This window comes from Pollicipes pollicipes, unplaced genomic scaffold (genome assembly GCF_011947565.3).
Source record: "Pollicipes pollicipes isolate AB1234 unplaced genomic scaffold, Ppol_2.1 Scaffold_7262;HRSCAF=8765_pilon_pilon_pilon, whole genome shotgun sequence".
Classification (NCBI taxonomy): Eukaryota; Metazoa; Arthropoda; class Thecostraca; order Pollicipedomorpha; family Pollicipedidae; genus Pollicipes; species Pollicipes pollicipes.
The window spans coordinates 6,370,269-6,390,752 of NW_023597055.1; the positions used below are offsets into that span (position 1 = coordinate 6,370,269).

The following is a 20,484-nucleotide window of genomic DNA, read 5'->3' on the forward strand; positions in this document are numbered from 1 at the left end:
AAGGGCTCCCCGACATCGGCGATATCATTTCTCTGTTGTTTTTTTTTACCAAGCTTAGACTTGACGCGCGCTCGGGTGGGGGTCAAATTGACCCCGCCCCTGAAATTTTTTTCTGGAATGATTTAGGAATGGCAGGGCTACGTCTCGCCAAAATTTGCATAGCTCTAGACACCTGAATAGCGGATCGTCTGACATCAAACATTTAGATGCACTATGTAAGGCCACGGACCTATGGCAGGTCAGAGTTGGGTGATGGTTTCATTGAAGGCAATTTTTGCAGGCGCGAGTGGATGGCACGCTGCAGCCGCCCAGCCGGAGGATGTTCATGTATTCCGCGCATGACGTGAACGTGGCCTGTGTCCTCACCACGCTGCAGGTACGCTCGCTGGTGACGTTTTCGTGCTGTGTGTGACGTACTGTTCTCACTCTCAGTCGTGCAGCCGCCGAGAAAACTAAATGGGCCCCTCGTAGGAACAGGGACGGGATGGCTTTTGTGGATGGTTTTCAGCACCAGCCTTGATTTCAAGTTGGAGAAGGTTTTAGGTGATTTGGTCTGGGGCTTAATGTCTCGCTATTGAGAACAGAGTTCAAAGAGGTGTAAGCCAAAGCTGACGTGGATCAATGATAACATTAGAAGCTGAAAACTTGGCAGCGAAATCTTGGTGATAATGATCGCAGCATATAATCATAGCAGCAGCCATAAATCAAAGCAGCAGCATGCAATGATTGCGCCGGCCTAGAGACAAACCCCACAAGAGGATTAAGCCACCCCACAGACCGGATCACCTTGGGACCATCATTGGCTTTGACATTTATGAGCCTTCCACGGGCGTCTTAACTTTTCACATACTCAGGCAGATTTGCTTCGGTGACGCCGACCGCTTAATGAGCGTCATGCACGTATCGCAATTTTGTCATCCCTTTTGCGGGAGTGCTTGGGCTGCGTGTCAAGCTTCCAGGTTGCATTGGATTCTGCAGAGTGGTGGAATCCTCGTCTCCGAGCCGTTCTTCAGCCGTGCGGCGAACCCTCTCTCGGTAGCTTTAGTAGCTCCTGCCGAACCCGGAAGCCGCTGTCTCGACAACCATGTCGCCCTACGTCCATTTTATCTGTGGCCGTGACTCCCCGGTCGCTCTGGGGGTCCGTACCTTGATAGTCTCGGAGAGGCCTCTTACATGTCCGCGATTACATTACATGCCTCTTACATTACATGTTACATGTTCAAGGCCTCTTACATGTCCGCGAGCCTGTAAATCCTCCACTCTGCGCCAAATTGTCTTCAGAGTATCATCCGTAATCTGTTTGGCTAAAAATGATGACGGTAAGACAAAATGCACAGCTAGTCGGTTAGGTGCCTATGTCGAACATGCGCAAGGCATAGATCTATGGAATGCCCGTCAGAGCTTGTTCCACACGCGTAACATGCTTAAATCGCAACAGACCAAACATGCTCGTGTCAACGCACCACGTCCAGCGCCCGATCGTCCTCACCGTCCTCGCGTCTCCGCGTCGCCTAGGCCCCCTATCCATCATCACCCGTTCGTCCCCGCCGCAGGTCTACAACGGCCTAGCGCCGCCGCTGGCCAGCTGCCTGCTGGTGGAGCTGCACTCGGGCCCGGACGCGGGGCCGCTGGTGCAGCTGTTCTACAGGAACGACAGCTCCACGGAGCCGCACCAGCTGCAGCTGCCCGGCTGCGACGTCAGCTGTCCGTGGAGCAACTTCGTGCGCCTGACCGAGAACGTGGTGCCCGACGATGTTGCCGGGGAATGCAAGGACAAATATTACGTTGACTACGGGAGGGGACGCAAGAAGGCGTGATATCTTGTTCGGCAACAGTGACGTCATTGAGACTGCTTGTCGCGCGTGCCGGTATGGTTTCCGATTACTAGACGCTGCTGCTGTGCTATCGACCGCTGCCTGCTGGCGATCCCCGCCATAGCATTATAACAGCATGTTGCAATGTACTACATCTGGGCATTATCGGTGGATATCGTGTTTGGGCCTGCAGCTATCGGAGGATGCAGACTGCGATTGTGGGCGGCGCACGTGATTGACAAACAAGTTCCAGCCTTGCAAAAGTTACCCAAGTTCTTTTAGAAGGGCGTGACAGTAAAATAAGTGGCATGATGTCATACTTGTGGTCAATTTCGCACCAGCAAAACTAATTCCAACTCAGGCTCAAAGCACAAAAGATCCACTTTGATTCCACCTCCGGACAGGACGCAAGAGCTGAACGCGGCCTCTGATTCTGCCTCATGAATAATGCAGGGCATAATTTCGAGATATTTATTCGACTGAGTCAATTACGGGACACGATCTGTTATATGAACCACAAACTTGCCTTGATTCTCGTGATATGGCCAACATATGACTCATGACGTCTTGCGTGGATGCCGGCCTGTTTCTTTGCAGCCTCGTCCACGAGCTCACGGTCTGCGCGTACTAGAGAAGGTGCGGCAACTCCATGGACGTGGTGAGAAGTGAGAAGTGAGAAGTGTTGTATCTACTGCTTGGCCGGTCACGACGCGGAAGACGTGTCCGTGACCCTCCCGCGAACAGTCGGCGCGCGCAAATGTGGAAGCACCCATGATGGGTGAGTTTCTCTCTGCTCTTCGTCACACCCAGCTCAGTCTCACCTGTCGACTCCAGGATCGAAGGACGTGGACGTGTTCAATCACGATCCGCCTTTTGTGGGACTACCCACGCACTAAGCGACTACCCACGCACACTTGTTTGGACATAACCTAACTGAGAAGGCTCTCGACGGCCTTCAAGCAAGGAATCACTTTCACCATGTGGTGTTATTTTCGTACATCACTTTCACCACGTCTAGCTGCTGGGGTGACAAATATGGGACCCTAGAGATGACAAGTGATAGTGAGCAAGTGAGATCGATTTCATGCAAAATGGGTAAGGACTTTCCACTCTGCCACCGGTGTCACGCGGCTGATAGGTTGGTGGACTAGTTGTGATCTCCTCTCCTCCTGAAGGAGGAGATCTCCTCCCCAACAAGTCTGATGACTGCGACACTTGGCTACCGAAACCCGAATCGGTTGCCAACACGTGTCCTCCAGCCTTTTCACGATGTGAAAATTACACGTTTCCGGTGTTGGTCGCCGGTCGCCGAAGAGTTCTTTTTATCATCTGTTTCGTTTTTAGCATCTCGCAGGTGTTCATCACAAATGAAACGAGTAGGACGCACGGACCTCCCTACATAGACCATGTGCCTCCCATGTTTTTCGCGCAGTTTACGCTTAAATTCGCAAACCACAATTCTTCGCGCGCAAACCCCTTAAAACCCAGGCGTGCGTATATGACGGGGTGCCGGTAGTGTAGTGGTTGAGTCGTCTGCGTTGACCACTGCGCGTCTGGGAAACCAGATGTACAGGGTTCGATTCCCCGCGGTGCCTGTACTTCCTGCCAGGGTGAGAGGCAGGCGACGCCGGAAGCCTCAGCAGCTGGGTGCGTCGTAGAGCCCCAATGACATGACATGCGTATATGACACCTATCGCACCCCGAGCACCTAGGCTTCGAGATAAGATATTTGACTAGAGAATTCTTTAGCTCCTTATCGTTCTTCTAAGCTATGCGTAAGCGCGGTTTTAATTTTGTAAAGATATGTTGAATCTTCCAGAGCAAGTGTTCATCTATGTCAGCTAGTGTTAACCCACTTTATGTACCCAATTCAGCCTTTACAACGGACGACACAGAAAGGGGGTCCGCATTTCGATACACTAGTGCCGGTAGAAAAGAACAACTGTGCAACGTTAGAAACAGAGCTGTGATCAAGCCCACCAACTCTGGTATGATTCTGCACTGCGAATCTGCGCATCCGACTTCCACGAAACACAATATAATTCGAAATACGCTCCATATTTTTTTGTTTTTTTAAATTAATTTTCCGAATGGTTGTATGGGTGATTTCGGATTCAGAGTACCTGATAACCACAGCTTGTTGCGTGTACCCCGAACCTACCACCCAAGCGTGCCGTCCAGTCCAACAGCTAACTTTGCCTCCGTCCTTTCGCCAGACAGGAATGCAGAGGGTTTTACGTGCTGCACAATGCTGTGACACGGCCGCCTCGGGTGTGGGTTGAACCTCGTTGGCCAGTTGCCAGCTGGCCTTTCCATTTTAGTCGGGTCAAACAGTGCACCCACTCTGGGACTCGTACCCAGTGGCGCCGGTTCACGAGTCCAGCACCTTTCCCCAAGACCACGGAGGCGGCAAATACGGCTCTAAGCAACTTATCAAGCAGCCAAAAAGACGGAAGGGGCATACAAATATGGACCTAGCTGTTGGGCAATGGATATTCTCCACGATCTTTAGGTTGAATGCTGGAAGAGGTCAAAACATCTAGAGCACGTGGGGGAATGTATGGCGGGAAACGGGGACACACCCCGTCAACCGACGGATTCTTAACACCACCTTACACAGATGAGCACTTGCTTTTGAAAATCAAACATGTCGTTAGGAAATCGAAACTGCGTGTACGCATAACTTGGACGAACAATAAGCTAAAATAAGTCTAAGGTGAAATATCCTACCTCGAAGCCCAATTGCCCGAGGGGCAATAAATGCTACTTAGGCAAGTGCAAATGCTATTAAGCAAAAGGTCACATGCTTATTTGAGATCAGTGGCCTTGTTTGACCTTGTGAAAGTCATGGTGACCGAAATCATACAAGACTGCTTTGAGTTTTGCAGTTGGATAAGGGTCAAAGATTACGCTAGGCAGTGTGCTGCTAAAAATAACGTGTTGACCTGGGGCATTTTAAATCAGCGATTTATTCCGACCTTTAAGAAGTCCGTGGAAGGTGTAAAATGTGGTTTCTGTTATCAATAAATTTGAAATGAGCACCAGAAACTACCCCATACAGCAAGCCCTAGAGTAATAAAAACGGTCAATCCCGATCTTGGTCTGACCTCCACACCTGACCCTAGTTCATTTTAATTTGCTTATTCAATTGTTGTGTATCCTAAGAAAGTATTTCAGAGATGCATGGCTTCGCTTGACACTCCGTTGTTGGATCAGACTGAATGAATCCCTAAAAATGCCTTCAATGAAACCATGACCTAACTCTGACCTGCCACAGGTCCGTGGCCTTGCATAGTGCATCTAAATGTTTGACGCCAGACGATCCGCTATTTAGTTGTCTACTGCTATGCAAAATTTGGCGCGGCTACGTCGCGTCATTCCGAAATCATTCCAGAAAAATTGCAGGGGGCGGGGTCAATTTATCCCCACCCGTGCGCGTGTCAAGTCTAATCTTTGTGAAAAAACAACATAGGAGTGATATCGCCGATGTCTGGGAGACCCCGCACCTTATTGGTTTGAGATATAAAGAGCATCTGGGAGATGCCAGTATGAAAACAGATAATACCATTTGCGGCGATCATTTTTGGACAAAACACGCCCGGCTGAAATGCAGGGAGATACGAACCCTTCACCCCTTTTAGAGCTCAGGCCCCTCAAATAAGCGGAAAGAACTCGATACTAATGTGATGGGCCGCTGAGCAACTGAGTGTACTCTGGCGTATGACGCCCCGGAAAAGTGTACACAGCCTTTCGGGAAAACGGGAGAAATCCGTGGAGGAAAACCTGATCGATCAAGAGTGATCAGGCATAGAAGCAGATAGCGTCCCAACAGCGGCATTGGGCCCCACGAGAAAGTGTAAAGATATCAGGGGCAACGTAGAAAGCTCCCTTGCGATCAGACTGACCCGGCAAGTGGACATATAGGGTCCAAGAAACAGCGCTATGTGTCTCTGGACACCGTAATTAACCCCAAAATTTCCCCAAGCAACGACCTCTCAATCAGCAAAGAATTAACTTCATCTGCTCATGAAGTCTTCACTTTTGGCAGTAACCGTTCTTGGTTGTCTGTAGGCCGAAAGACGCCCAATTGAGTTGCATGTAACGTTTCGTTAGAAAACTGCGTCCGGTCGGCCAGCTGTGGGCCCCTTGGCAGCTTATAGGTCCCTCGGCATGGTTCATGGCGGGGGGGGGGGGGGTATGATACCGTAGCTTGTAGCTTCCGCTCCCCGTCTATATCCACCACCGGCTCCAGCAGCTGAATAGGGAAAAGCAGCAGGCCCGTCAAAAACATAGAACCATCCATTCAACTAAGAAGCAACCAAAACACAGCATGGAGAGCCTCGGAACGATCGAGTGTGCCCGAGCAGGTAACAGATGGGAGAGGCCCCCGACGGGAGCGCGAACCTGTTCCCGAGCAGCTTATTACATCGGGTCCCCGTGAAGAGCTCAGAGACCTCCATTCAAAGAGAAAGTCCTCAACACCCAATGAAGAGGGCCCCCGAAGGATGACGTGTGTCCGAGCGTCTTAACAGACAGGGCTTCTAACAAGAGTGTAGGACCCTCCATTCAAATAGGAAGCACTCAGGACCCAATGCAGATGGCTCCCGAACGATGAAATGCACCCCAGCAGCTTATCAGAAGAGACCTGACAGGAGCGTAAGGCACTCCATTCAAATAAGAAGTATCCAAACCCTGTGCAGAGGGTCACCGAAATATGGAGTGTACCCTAGCAGGTTACCAGACGGCCCCCGGCAGGAGAGCAGCGCCCTAAATTCAAAGGAGGTGAAAAGATCGGGCCGCCGACAAGAGCGTAGGGGCATCCATTCAACTGTGAAATACCCACGGCACGATGAAGAGGGCTCCGAATGATCGAGGGTCCCCGAGAATGTTAACAGATGGGCCCCCGTGAAGACCTCCATTCAAAAAGCAAGTACCCGAGACCCGACGTAGAGGTCGCCCAACATTCGAATGCGCCGGAGCGGCTTATCAGAGGGGGCCACGACAAGAACGCAAGGCCCTACATTCAAATAAGTAGTGCCGAAAGCCCAGTGCAAAGGGCCCCCGAAAGATGGAGTGTCTCGAGCAAACTATCTGATGGACTCCGATAAGAGCGCAGGTCCCTAAATTCAAACAACGAAACCCAATGTGCAGGGTCCCCGACCAATCCAGTGTGGCCGAACAGTGAGGCGAACAGAGGGGCCCCCGACAAGTGCGTAGGCCTACCGTTCAAAAAAGGATTACCTGGTGTAGTGTACCCCCAACGATCGAATGTGCCTGAGCAGGCTATTGGATGGGCCCCCGACAAGAGCGTAGGGCCCTCATTCAAATAAAACGTATCCAAAACCTAGTGTGGAGGTCTCCCAAGAAGATCGAGTGTACCTGAGGAAGCTATCAGATGGTTCCCGATAAGAGCATAGGGCCCTACATTAAACTACCCAATATGCAGGCCCCCCAAGCAATGCAAAGTGCCTAAGCAGGTTAAGAGATGGGGCTCCGACAGGTGTGTGTGGCTTTTCGTTCAAATATGAAATACCAACGACATGGGACTCCGAACGATCGAATGCGCCGGAGCATGCTAGCAGATAGGGCCCCCGTCAAGAGCGCAGGGCCCTCCATTCAAATCGAACGCAATCAAGACCAGACGCAGAGGTCCCCTAACAATCGAATGTGCCCGAGCAGCTAATCAGAAGGGGCCGCAACAAGAGCATAGAGCGTAGGCCCCTCCACTGAAGTAAGAAGTGCCCAAAACCCAGTGCGGAGGGCCCCCGAAAAATGTAGTGTACCCGAGCAGGCTATCAGATGGCCCCGATAGGAGCGCAAGGGCCCCAAATTCAAACGCCAAGTCTCAATGTGCAGGGCTCCCGGACAATCCGCTTTGGCCGAAGAGGTTTACAGAGGGGACCCCAGGCAAGTGCGCAGGGCCTCCACTCAAATAGGGCTTCCCCAAGACCCAATGTGGAGGGCCCCCGAAAGATCGAGTGTATCCGAGCAGGCTATCAGATGGCCTGAACAAGAGCGTAGGTCACTACATTAAAATACCCAATGCCCCTAAACAATCCAGTGTGCCGGAGCAGGTTAACATATGAGGCGCCGACAAGTGTGCAGGGCCCTCCAATCCAATGGAAAGCACCCTGTACCCAGTTTCAAGGGTCCCGACCGACAGATTGTGCATGAGCAGGTCAACAGATGAGCCCCCGACAAGAGTGTAGGGCTCTAAGCAAGTGACACAAAATTGGAAGCGCCCTAGACCAATGCAGAGGGCCCATGAGCATATCGCAAGTGTGTCGGTAGGTGAACCGAAACCAACGTAAAGGGCCCCCGAGCCACCTAGAATACCCGGGCAAGTTAACACGGGGGTCCTGTGTCACAGCCCACAGAGCATTTTTGGCGACTGGAAAGAATCCGTGGAAGGCCTCTGATTGACAAGAGCGCCCCGGCACGCTGGCAGGAAGAGCACAGAAACAGTGCAAGGCCCTCCGAGCAAACGCAAAGCAGTCAGGGCTAACGTGGAAGGCTCCTTAACGATCGAAATGACCTTGCAAATGGGCATATAGGTCCCCGGAAACAAGATATGGCCCTGGACAGCGTGATAAAGCTAATAATTTCCAATCAACAACTTTTTCCATTATGGAATACTTTTTATCTTTTCTCAAAGGCCATTCAGTTTCGTTTGCAACTGTTCTCGGTGGCCTGGAGATCCAAAGAAATGTTGTTGTTTTGTGTTTAAAAAACTACATCTGTCCGGTCACCTATGGGCCCCTTCGGAGCATATGGGCCACTTGGGGCCCAAGGGGGGCCATGAACCCCGTGACCGCCCTCTCTGGATCGGCCCCTGACTCAATCAGTGGTGGAGGTAGGGCGGGGGAGGGGGGGGGGGGGGGCACAGTGGCCACGTGCCAACAATTTAAGGGCCAAGCGGAAATTGCAATGCCGCTGACCAACTTGTATTGGTGCAGAAATGTGGCATGCACTATCCGGTAGAATTGCGTTTTCTGTTTCAGTTGCACCTTGCGACACATACGACTAAAACGAAGAACACCAAGCCACCCGAAACAAAGTGGTTGAAATCCGATTATTTTTGTTTCGAGGTAGGCTCTTCTAGGCGACGTGGTTCACATCACAACCGGAGAACTCGTAGATACCGCCTAAGCTTCGGCCCCGTCTAAGTACAAGGAGCGTATGTCCAGAGCCGGCAATATTGACGGGAAGGCCGAATGCCCGCGTGGGTTTTCATCATGACCGGCACCTGACCGTATAATGAAATTGATAACGGCTGAACTTTGCGTAGCATGGTTATAACTTTACTTACATGCCTATGAACTGCTCCAGAAACGCTGACGCAAGCGTGCAAAGTTGGCCCAAACTAAAATCGACCGCCGCCCCGGAATCAAACCCGCCACCCACCCGCTACGAACCCAGCAACATCGCGCGGTGCAACGCACCCTTGCGCCGTGTGTCGAGATAACTATCCAGAGAAAAACTATGCCAGCGATGCCCACTGCGGATTGGAGGCGCCGGTTCACCGGCGGTTCAAATTTCGGCATGTGGTTTGCGGAGAGCTTGGGAAGGCCGCTAGTTATTGGCTTATGCGAGTTGCACCGAGCCCTGTACTAATTCTGGCTGTTGATTGGCGGAGAACGCGTGCGGTTGGTGGCTTGTGATTGGCGGAGAGGCAGCCTGAAATTTGCCATCGAAGCGTCTGCAGCCGGCGCCACCCTCAGGAGCTTCGAGCGCTGCTGCCTGACGTATAGCCTCCGCTTTAAATCTTGGGATAAATTTTGCCAGTTGGTAACCGGTTGTTGGTACCGTGTCTGACATCTCACTGGGACAAACTGCAGATTAGTGGGTGTCTGAAGATGTCAGTTAGTGGGCGTAGCGACGGCGTGTCGAAACGAAGACGGTCGCCAGTTCAGCTCCGTAATGAGGGGGACTCTTAAACAGGTAACTAGAGGGCGATTGGACGCATGATTAAAACTCATGATGGTTCTGTCTCACGCCCTCATCGTTCGGATTTTGATTAGATTGGGTCAAAGAGGACGTAATCAGCGCTAAAGTCGCTAGTGACATATCGAAATCGGAATTATAGACTTCAGCAAGTCAAAAGTGCGAGTGTGCAGAGTTGGCGGAGCTGGTATCACCAGAATGCGAATCTCATCACTGGATCTCTTGGCTAGCGAGATGTCACTTAACAGGACCTTCTGAGTCCTGCTGTGAGGGACGTTGAAAAGGAATCCTTCATGATTGGGGAGTGTGAAAATTGTCCGCGCTCAGGATGGTGTGCGAGCATTTTTTATTAAAGCTATCAATGCGCAAGCAAGGGACAATTTGGAATCGGTCAAGTGAAATTATATTTAGGTGGTGGGTGAGCACAGTACGCTGTACTTAAACTGAACTTGTTCTGCCAATGGACGAGTTTTTGACCAAATTGTTGCAGCTACCAGACCTCACTTAGCGGCACAGCACCAGGGTGAATTTTCCGATGACGTTTAAAAACACTGCCCGAGGACGAAGCTTTTATGTTTCTAGGCATTTCAGAAATCCACACTTTTGTTGTTTGGGACGAAGTTTAGCAGTTTCATTGGGATGCGCCGCAATGCATGCTGCATCCTTTCGTGGAATATTGATCAGAACGTGGACAGATTACACATACAGGTTATTGCGTGCTGTCAGATACGATGAAATAAAACAGCTTTACGGGCGGTACATTTCTGCAGTATTTTTTAACGGAAGTGAAAAGCGCCATTTGAATATGAAAAAATACTTTTTCGATGCATCAGTTGCGCAGTACAAGAACAGGTTCTTGTACAGAACAGAGCGGTTTTGATCAACTTGTACAAGAACATGGTGATCAAAGACAATTGAGCAACTGAGTAAGTGTACAAATCGAAAACTAACAGAACACGTGAATGCATTCTAACGCGCTGTTAAGTTCATACTCGAACAAGAAGTAAATAACACATCGTGGATGATCGTAATCACGTTTATAGCAGGGAGCTAGAAGTGCTTTTGAACTAGGGTGGGAGTGAAAAATTCCATCGCAAAAAGACCGTGCAGGAGTAAAAAAATCAATTCACAAAAGATGTAACTTCTGAGCTCGTGACTGATGCTTCAGCAAACAAAGACACCTGTTTCACGTTGGCATGGGCGTAATATCATAAACCTGACAATTTGTTTTTTGTTTTTTAACATCTTAAGCCGTTAAAGTGAAACAGAATACGTGAAAGCATAGTGATTTCATGACAGTGTAATGAGCATAAATAATTATTAGCACCAATAATTTGATGCTGCACTTTGCACTTCTCTCCCACAGCAGTTTAACACAAAACAAAGCAAAGGAATTCAATAACAAAGTAACGGAGAGTTCAATAAGCATAAAGACTCAAACAAAAAACCTTGGACTCCTACACATCAGCCCATCACCAAGTTAAACACAATAAGCATACCTCTGGCTTTTGTCAAGATGGGGTCAGGGAAAACAAACATTTTATCACCGTTTCTTACAAAATACCAATTCTTATTCCATGAAAGTAGCGCAACTATGCCCTAACGTAAAGAGGCCTTACTTCATCTCGTCATGTCTAACCTGCTTGTACCATAACAGCAGTTGTGAGTTACCGATTCTTGCACAATTCCTATTGCCACTTGCCATGCACTTCACCAACTTAACCTAACTTTAAGTAGCGCTTATGTTGTACATCATCTCAACTCACCTACCTGTTCACAGCAGCACTTGTGAAAAAAACACAATGTAGCCAATTTTTGGCTGGTTTCAACTTGCATTTTTATTCATTTCATTTGTGTATGCTTGTTGACGTCAGACAAAGTTGACAACGCACAAATCAAACACTGGAAATCACTTTGAACAATTTATTTTGATTGCCATGGTTAACTTATGTCAAGGGCAATAATGGGTATGCTCCACAAAACAATCTCTCTTCTCCAAAAGTAACATATCCTTTAGATGGCCATGCCAGTATTGCTGCTTGGCTTTTCAGCTGCAGCAAATAAATCTACTTAGGCTTGTTTATTCATATTTAATGACAAAGTTTGGGATGTAGGCTTCACGTTTTAAATAGGACGGCCTGAATTTTTGTTATATACTATTATTTAACTCATATTATAATTGCCATGCAGCTTAGAGTATCTCTGTGTTAAAAATATAGTGCACATATATAGTACAGCCATTTGCCAGTCAGTAAACCATGACAACTATAGAAAACATTTGCTTAAAGCAGCCATGAGGGACCATTTCAAGAAATTTGGGGCAAATAATCAAGAATATGGAACAAAATAAGCCCATTGCATGCCTTGTGGCATCATAATTTGACTTACGAAAAAACTCAAATAATTGAAACAGAAAATGGCTAATTCTGGTTACCAATCATGTGTTGAAAGCAGGTAAGGTAAGCAATTACTTAGTTCACAGGAGGCTTACTGGCTTCTTCCGGCTTCCCAAGACAGAAAGTCAATACATTTTGCGTGGTCTGCTGGCAGACAGAGTCATCCCACTCACCCCCCAAATATAAATATAAATCATGCCGACCAACGTACGAGATTAAAATGCGAAACAAGCAAGAGATGTGCGTGATAAACATCTCCAGAGGGCAAAATTTCGCCATCAAACACTTCTGCATTAGCTGCGTCAGGTCTGTCCCAAAGCTCTGTATGACAGCATTAGGATGGCCTTGTCAGGTAGCCTGGTGAGATAGGCACTCGAAAAGCTTAGATTTATTATTATTGAGCACCGCCATGAACCAAGGAAACGGCTCAACGAGGGTTTAAGAGGACAAAAAGGGCGATACAAAAGAGTTCCGTGCCTCAAATTGTCTCCTTCATTCCCTGTGAATTGTTCATTATTGTTCAGGCGCCATTAAGTTCACACTCGAACAAGAAGTAAATAACACATCGTGGATGATCGTAATCACGTTTATAGTACAGGCACAATTGAAAATAAAATACAACTTGCATAAAACAAGACTGCAGTATTTTAAAAAGTTTCAAATATCAACAAACAGGCCACGCCCATTGAAAGACCCGCCACCATATCAGCTATTCTTCTTTGCAGGTGTTGGCCTTGGTGGTGGTCGGTCAGCTGCTGCTGGCCATGGGCCTGAACTTCGGCATGAATAGCATCACCCTCATCCAAGTGCCGGACGAGCCCGACAGCTTCCTCAGCGCCGACCAGCTCAACTGGTCGATCGCCGCCACCTCGCTGGGCGCCATGCTGGGCGGCCTGCTGGGCACACTGGTGGCGCCTGTGTTGGGCGCACGGCGCCTGCTGCTGCTCACCATGCCGCTGTACGCGCTCGGCTCGCTGGCGGTCGGCCTCGGCGGCCACTTCGGCTGGACGTTGAGCGGCCGGGTGGTCATGTTTGCGGCGATCGCCATGTCCCAGGGCGGCGTGCGTAGTTATGTGTCCGAGATTGTACCACCCACGCGCCGTGCTCTCTTCGCAGCCCTGTTGAACTTCATGGTGTACCTGGGCCAGGTGCTGGCGCTGGCCGTGGCGCCGTTGCTGCACTGGCAGGTGCTGTTCATCGTGGTAGGCGTGGTGCCTGCCGCACTTTGTCTCTTTGGTCTCGTTTTCCTGCCCAACTCGGCCAAGTGGTTGCTCTCGCGAGGCCACTCGGAGGAGGAAGCCGTGCGTTCTGTCCAGTTTTTCCGTGGTGTGCAGGAAGACGTTTCCTCTGAGATACGAAGCATCCACGACTCGCTGCAGCACGCGCATGTGGACGGTGCCGCACTGCCTGTGTGGACGCTGCTGTGTCAACAGGGCACGTGGCGCCCGCTGCTACTGGCATCCGTCCAGATGGTGTTGTATGCTTGGTGCGGCGGCTGCACACTGGTGCTCATCACCGCCTTCGTGCTGGCACCGGTGCATCTACCGCTAAGCGAGTACCAGCGAGCCACGCTGCCGGCCGCGCTCGCCGCGCTCGTCTCCGTCCCCGGCGGCATTATTATTGAGCGATACGGCCGGCTGCCGGTGCTGCGTCTGGGCGGCGCGCTCTCCGCCATCGGCTGTGCCACGATCGCCGCGTACTTCTTCCTCGCCGCCGAGTCCCAGGAGCGCCTCGGCTGGATTGTGCTGGCGGGCGCCGGCCTGACGCAGGTGGCCTTTGTTGGCATGCTGGGCAACGTCGCATCCATCTACGCCACTGAGCTGCTGCCCAACAAGACGCGCGCCTGGGGCGCAAACATCGTGCTTGCGGTGCTCAGTATGTGTGCATTCGTCCTGATGAAAATGTACCCATTCATTGAACAAGGGGTCGGTCTTGGTGGAGGCTTCATCATTCACATGTTGGTCAGCTTGTGCCAGGTGTTATTTGCCACATTTTGTCTCAAGGAAACAAAGGGTCTCTCGCTGGAACAGATTCAGCACTTGTTTCAGAGAGCTGACAAGGTATCCGAGGTGCCACTTAATGTCACTAAGTCACCACCAGGCTCCGCGACATCGAGGTCTCGCGTTCATACATCGGAATGAAAAGTCGCATTCTTCTCCGGCAGCTCATCAATGGTCAAAATTATTTTGAATCTGCCCGCAATGACGCAAGTATCATTACCATATAGCCAGGTGGCGGTTGGATGTACAGGGAAAGAATTTCCCCGTAACGGAAGCTAACGTTCATATTTCTGCGATAATAGAACGTGTATGAGAAGAGTGAGAGACGTCATGTCTCTCAGAAACCCGAAATCATAGCGTATGCGCCTGTGGTATGCAATGTTCTCGCCAGACTTTGAGCATCCTTCACGACTGACAGCTATACGCATGAGAGCAATTCCCAGCCTGAGTCCTAAACTCATGCGCACAAATGCGATAGGCAACCATTCACGCCGTCGCGAATTATTATGCCTGTCCTAAGCCATCTTCTTTCGTCAGTTTCCTTTGATAGTCGGTAGAAACTGGTTTATAACCCGGTTTGGGGCGTAAGTCTGCAAAACTGTCACATCTGTTCCTGTGGTTGGTGTTGAGCGTGATCATTAAGCCTGCTTAGCAGGCGGTGTGATGCCATATATTTCTAGAGGAACAACACGTACAGTAGGCACAAACTCGCTTATGACAAGGTTATGGGGAAGGTGGGATGGGAAACTGCGTGGGAGACATGGCATCGTGCATGCTTTTTAACGCTGTTGTTTGGACTGGGAATATCCTCGCTGCAACAAAATCCGGCGAGGTTTTGTCATATATCCGCTACCGTCAAGCCGGGACTGTCAAGTCCGGGACTGTCAAGGAAGATCCGCTCGCCTACCAACAACGTAACGTGATTCATTGCCGTAAGCTAATCCTGCAAGTGGATGGTAGACACCTGTGGGTAGTACTCGCCATGATGTAGCAGGGAAACAACGCTATTAAGAATTGCCGTTCCCAAAAGGGCACTCTCCGCGACATGTTGTAGGATTTTTTAAATGCTGCAAAATCTCATGCAAATACACATATGCTCCGATGTGATGACATATTTTCTGTTGTCTCAAATATCTCACCTAATCAATGCAACGTAACTTGCCAGCGCATTTCAAAACGTCTTGTATCACATAGTACAGACGGCAGTCGGAGCACAGCGAAAGTTCTACGTAGCATGAAATAATTACCACGGCATAACGTTGCGGTCGCTGCACAAAAAAAAAACAAGGCCTAAACATGCATAACGGGCTGTGCGATTCATTGCAGGATGGCTTGGCTCTCTCCAAACCTCGCAAAATGCGCAATAGCCAGGCCTTACGGGGCAGCAGACGTTCAGTCGCACGCGTATGTGAAGTAAAAGCATCTGAAAACGTCGGGGAAAGTCATGCATAACAGGATCGTAGCAATTGAAATGTTTGTGTCAGGTCGTACACGGAGGTCGAGTGCAAGTCGCATGCGGCTCTCAAACGGCGCTTGAGATGCGTACATATGGTGTGGAGCGACAGGCACAAATCTCGCCCAATTTGGAAACCACTCACAACTGACATGCTCACTTCGGTCCGGTTTGACAAAAGGCCCGTGCAAACCGTGCCGGCCGGCTGCAGAATTCGGCGCAGATTCTGCAGTCAACTGTTGGCAGCTAGAAATGCCACATCTATTCTTAAAGGCCGGAAAAGCGCGGAAAAAAGTGGCACCAAACATACCACTTTTGACCTCGTTTTAACTGCAGCTTGCGGGCCTCTGGGCTTGATGGGAGTGTCCCACCTTTTGGGGCATATTTCGAAAACGTACTTTAATGAAGCCTCAGGATTATTGGCACCTGCCTCCTCACATTATCTTATTTTCACATTTCACTCCATATAGGTTCTGCAGTGCGAAGATATATGCGCAATTATTGCTCATCAACCAATGTAATGTAACATTGCATATAATATTTATTTATGTACGTATAAATGTTTCTTTTACAAAAACGCAGTCCACATAGATAGTTACGCGCGTTGGTATCGACAAATATGGCGCGGGTGCTGGAACTAGAAAACGTGGTTTAGCGGGATCCATTTTTTAAATCATCCTAGTATTGATTCGTCTTAAGAAAGTTTGAAATGCAAGATTACAATACTTTTTACATAAAATTGGAATAAATATGTACAACAGGGTTGCCACCCAGTTCAATGGCGAGCTCTCCGTTTTTAATAACGTAACTAGCTTCCATCAACCTTTTCGTAGTACCAACCAAAAACCATTCTCCGGGCTGCCAAATTTTAGTCCAATGGTGACGTCACGTCTGCGTAGCCTTCTCTAGTAGCCTTGAGTACGTCTACCAATAGAACTGGATAATAATACCACTGCAGCATTGTAATGACGCATTAGTCCAAGTTGCGCTGTCAACGCTATTTAAGAGCACTATGCCTTTTCCCTGCCGTTGCGACCGCCGTCGTCATGACAACCGCCGCACCGTTCGTATAGCCAACCAGTGTTATCCTCATATTAGGGTGCTTTTGTCGGGCTTGCTGGTCGACGCTGCTGGAAAAGATTCAGTTCTATTGAAAGCAAAAAAGCCGACAGGAAGAAGAGGCCAGAATTACACATAGCATTCACAGAAAACTGCAATACGACTGTGAAGTCAGCAGTTGCAAAACAATTGTGTGAAATCGGTGATGTCAGCAATGTAGAGCTTGGAAGCACCACAGGCTACAATATGTGGTTTGCAACAATGTGACATCACTGGCATTGCAAAGGATTGCATCATTGCATGCCACCAGACATGTATCGATACTTAAGCCAAGTGAATTTACCCAGGTTAAACATGCCAATGAAAGCAACTGGTTCTAAACCAAGCTAAACTAAAAACAATGAACACTCCTTTGGAACTCTTTTGATTTGTTTTTGAGCAGTGCAGAATACATACGGCCGTGAGTAACACGAGAAAGCATAAAGAACGGCTGCTTGCCTGTTTGCTTTGCTAAGCAACAGAGCTTCTATGCGTGGACGATATGCGTTCGCATGATTTCGAAATTCATTCAATATCATTCATGGGATATCCTGCCCGACATGACTTCTGGTTGCCGGTCGGGATGCCTGACGCGAACCAGGTGTGATGTGCTGACAGGTGGTGACGCAGGTAGGTCATGAAAAATGAGTCTGTAAGTCAGTTTTTTGTGCAGCATCATTGGTTGACTCGCTTACAACTTTCACGAAAATCGGTGGTGCCCACCTCTCCCGCACCCTCTTTAAACGCCTTTGTGTGCTGAGAGGCGGTTGTTTCACAGGTCGGAAGAACCCCATTTAACTATGCATTAATTCGAGCCTGACATAAGCGTTGCCATAGCACTTGTCGGTTTCGCGCAACTTACGCACGCGCCGAAGCTGATGCGGCGCAGCAAAGCGGCACAAATAATGATCCGTAAACTTCATTTCAGGCCTTCGTCTGTAATGAACCCTATAATCTGCTTACTAAGACAAAATGAACAACCATCCAGCTTTTGAATATTGCTTTCCACGGTTGGACAGTAGTGCTCCAACCGTCTGCCACGGTTGGAGCACTACTGCGCATTCCAAAAGTGCGAGAAAACCGCACTTTTATCACTGCATATACAAGATCTGCCTAATATCGCCCGTGCTACATGTTAGTGCTATTGCAATGTTTTTGTCCTACGTTGTATGATATTTCCATTTTCAGGCTCTTTAATGGCCACAAAACACATCCGCTCAGTCGATGTGACTGCTGTTTTGCCGTAGCAGTGAGCCTTGCTGAAAAATTGCGGCATTTATATGGCCATTGTCGCACCCATTGTAAATTACTATCCACACGACATGTTTTGTTTCTGTGGTATTCTTCAAAAGCAAGGTGTTCGAATAATGCATTTGATGTTCACTATGCCTCATGTTTCCCGCCGCAACGAATAAATGAATGAAGGAATATAGGAATGAATGACGGCTGTTGAAGCCCGGCAGCAGACGTCGCATGCAATTTTAACAGAATTCTCCTCATTTACAGATATTGAAGCAAGCATGATATATTATGAAATAGGTCCACTTATAACTATTGGTATACATATGAGTAGAAAAATTTGCTCTAGCAAAACAATTGCCCTGTTTAGTACATATGGTGCTTAATACGTCATTGTTTCATTACGTCATCTTACCTCGCACAAAATTGATTCAGAGTCAATTGACAGCCGGTATATCTGGACGAGAACGCCAGATATGAACGCTCCAATTTTTATTGTTATTGGCGTTGATCGCCGCATGGCGAATTCATGGCATGACTCGGGTGAAAAAGCGCCTTTTCTGTCACTGGCGACATCAGGAGCCGCCTAAATTGTCACCTCGGACCATCTTTATCAGAAATCATTGCAACATGACTTAAAATGCCATAAACCACAAAAACAAGGAAGATTAAATAAAAGTGCGGCATAAGCATCAGAAATGTTCGCTTCGGGAGCTCATTGCAACAACGTCAAGTATCTTTAGCTGGCCATCAGACATTTCATGATGGTTGAGAGTAAACTAATAAATTTACCAGATAAAGACATACTTACCATAATAAACCTATAGACAAACAGTTTTCTTTTCAGAGGGGACTGGGAGTGGTAGATTGTGTCTCGTTCCCTCGCCTGACCCCCAGGGTGATGACTCGCTGTTCGGACGACGCTGCCCGCGTTTCGCCCACGATGGGCAGCCCACCATTCCTTCGGCCACGCCCACCGCTCGCAGCTTCCCGCCCCCGCGCACGCGCCTCAGGCGGCGCCTCGTCCAGCACGGAGACGTCGCCACCGGCGCTTCTGCGCCCTCGCCTCCCTCCTGCCGAAAAGAGCTTTGCAAGGCACCGCCCCATGGCGCGTCACTCACAGGCATGGAAGGAGACAGCGCGCCCGATGGGACGATGGAGCACTTGGCAGATGACAGGCGCCCGGAGTAACCTGCGTTCACGCCTTACGGTGTACACGACCGGCGCGCTCTGGAGACTCGGTCTGACCGGCCTGTCCGGCGACCCTTGTCGCCCTACCAATAAGCGTCGATGGCTGGACCTCTGTCCGTCACGAACATCCCGCCGTCAAGAGCTCGTACGACCTAGCGTATACCATGTCGGAAGAGAACAGGCTGTGTCCTGTTCTCTCCCAAGACATTGCACACCGTCGGATACTTAGCTACGATCGTGCGTAATCCGGCATCCCGCGGGGCTCCCATTGTTCCTTGGTCATGCCATGACCAATGCCTCTTCATGCCGTCACGCCTGAGGTCAAGTGAGACAACGAAACGAGTGGTCTGTCGCTTAGTAAAAAAAACAAACAAAAAACAGAAAACAAAAACGAAGCCGTGGCTTCGAGTCGGGCTACTCACAAGCATACATGTGCGTCAGAGCAGGACTGCGGTCGTCTGACTCCTAGATCCGTCTATAGCCGAGCTTAACTGCCCGGGCGCGTTCCACGGCCCTCACTCTTCGGTTACGACCCCTGTGTGACTCGATATTCGCGAAAAAGAAGACAAACGGGCCTAAACAAGCGCGGACGTCACAAGAGACCAAAAATCCATTGCACCAGGCGAAGCAACATCGAATGGGAGAAGATAGCGTGGTTGCGAGGGGGCCGTGCATGCGCGCTGGACGCCGTTCGGCGAGAGTTCGGTGTCTCCAACAAAAAGCAAACAGAGCAGAGAAAAGAAGCAAACGATCAGCTGAAGAAAAGGTGGTCAACGGTACGTGGTGAGAGGCGAAAACTCTTCCTTTCGCTGGCCAGTGATTCTTCGTCAGACATATCCTTTTCAGCATCTTTACGACTAAACCTTCCGTCTTGCCTCCTTCACAGACGTCTTGTGCCATATGTCGACGACACACAGCTGCTTAACTCTGTTCATCCAAACCAACTATCCGTTTCTAAATCAGAACAGAAGAAAACTATCCAAATAAATCCATCCTACTTCACGTCTGGCTCCCTTAAATGGAGTCCCAACATAACAACTATTATACTTGGGATTTCACTGCCCTTGAAGAAAATATGATCTTTTTACCTTGGCATTAGCCGGTACGAAATAAGACCTTCGCCATCCATTAAGATGCTGGGGAAGAGGCGGAGGGGAGGGGGGGGGGACTTTTGGGAGTATCCTCTTCTGGGAGTTCCACATTCCAATGTTGTCAAGAACTGCAGCCTCATCTTTCTCTGCTTATATTAGATTCACAAAAAAATACACAACCTTACACCCAAGGTTCATAAATCTCTCATCCAGCCCTAGGTTTTCCCTCATCTTCTGTACTGCCTTTCGTTCTGGGGT

General features: G+C 49.3%; 1 protein-coding gene across 1 annotated transcript; it reads left to right on the top strand.

Annotated features, from left to right (window-relative positions):
- The first annotated feature begins 319 nt into the window (after nt 1–319).
- On the top strand, nt 320–19,135 carry LOC119114159 (sugar transporter ERD6-like 16). Its single transcript, XM_037238368.1, has 5 exons — nt 320–376; nt 1,554–1,742; nt 12,880–13,078; nt 13,271–14,029; nt 19,068–19,135. The coding sequence occupies exons 1-5, from the start codon at nt 320–322 to the stop codon at nt 19,133–19,135; spliced, it is 1,272 nt and encodes a 423-aa protein (XP_037094263.1).
- The last annotated feature ends 1,349 nt before the right edge of the window (nt 19,136–20,484 follow it).

Coding starts and splice junctions, on each gene's coding strand:
- LOC119114159 (XM_037238368.1), top strand. CDS start 320: ATGTTCATGTATTCCGCGCATGACGTGAACGTGGCCTGTGTCCTCACC. Junction 377..1,553: donor GTGTCCTCACCACGCTGCAG/GTACGCTCGCTG, acceptor TCCCCGCCGCAG/GTCTACAACGGCCTAGCGCC. Junction 14,030..19,067: donor CATCGTGCTTGCGGTGCTCA/GTATGTGTGCAT, acceptor CGTCACTCACAG/GCATGGAAGGAGACAGCGCG.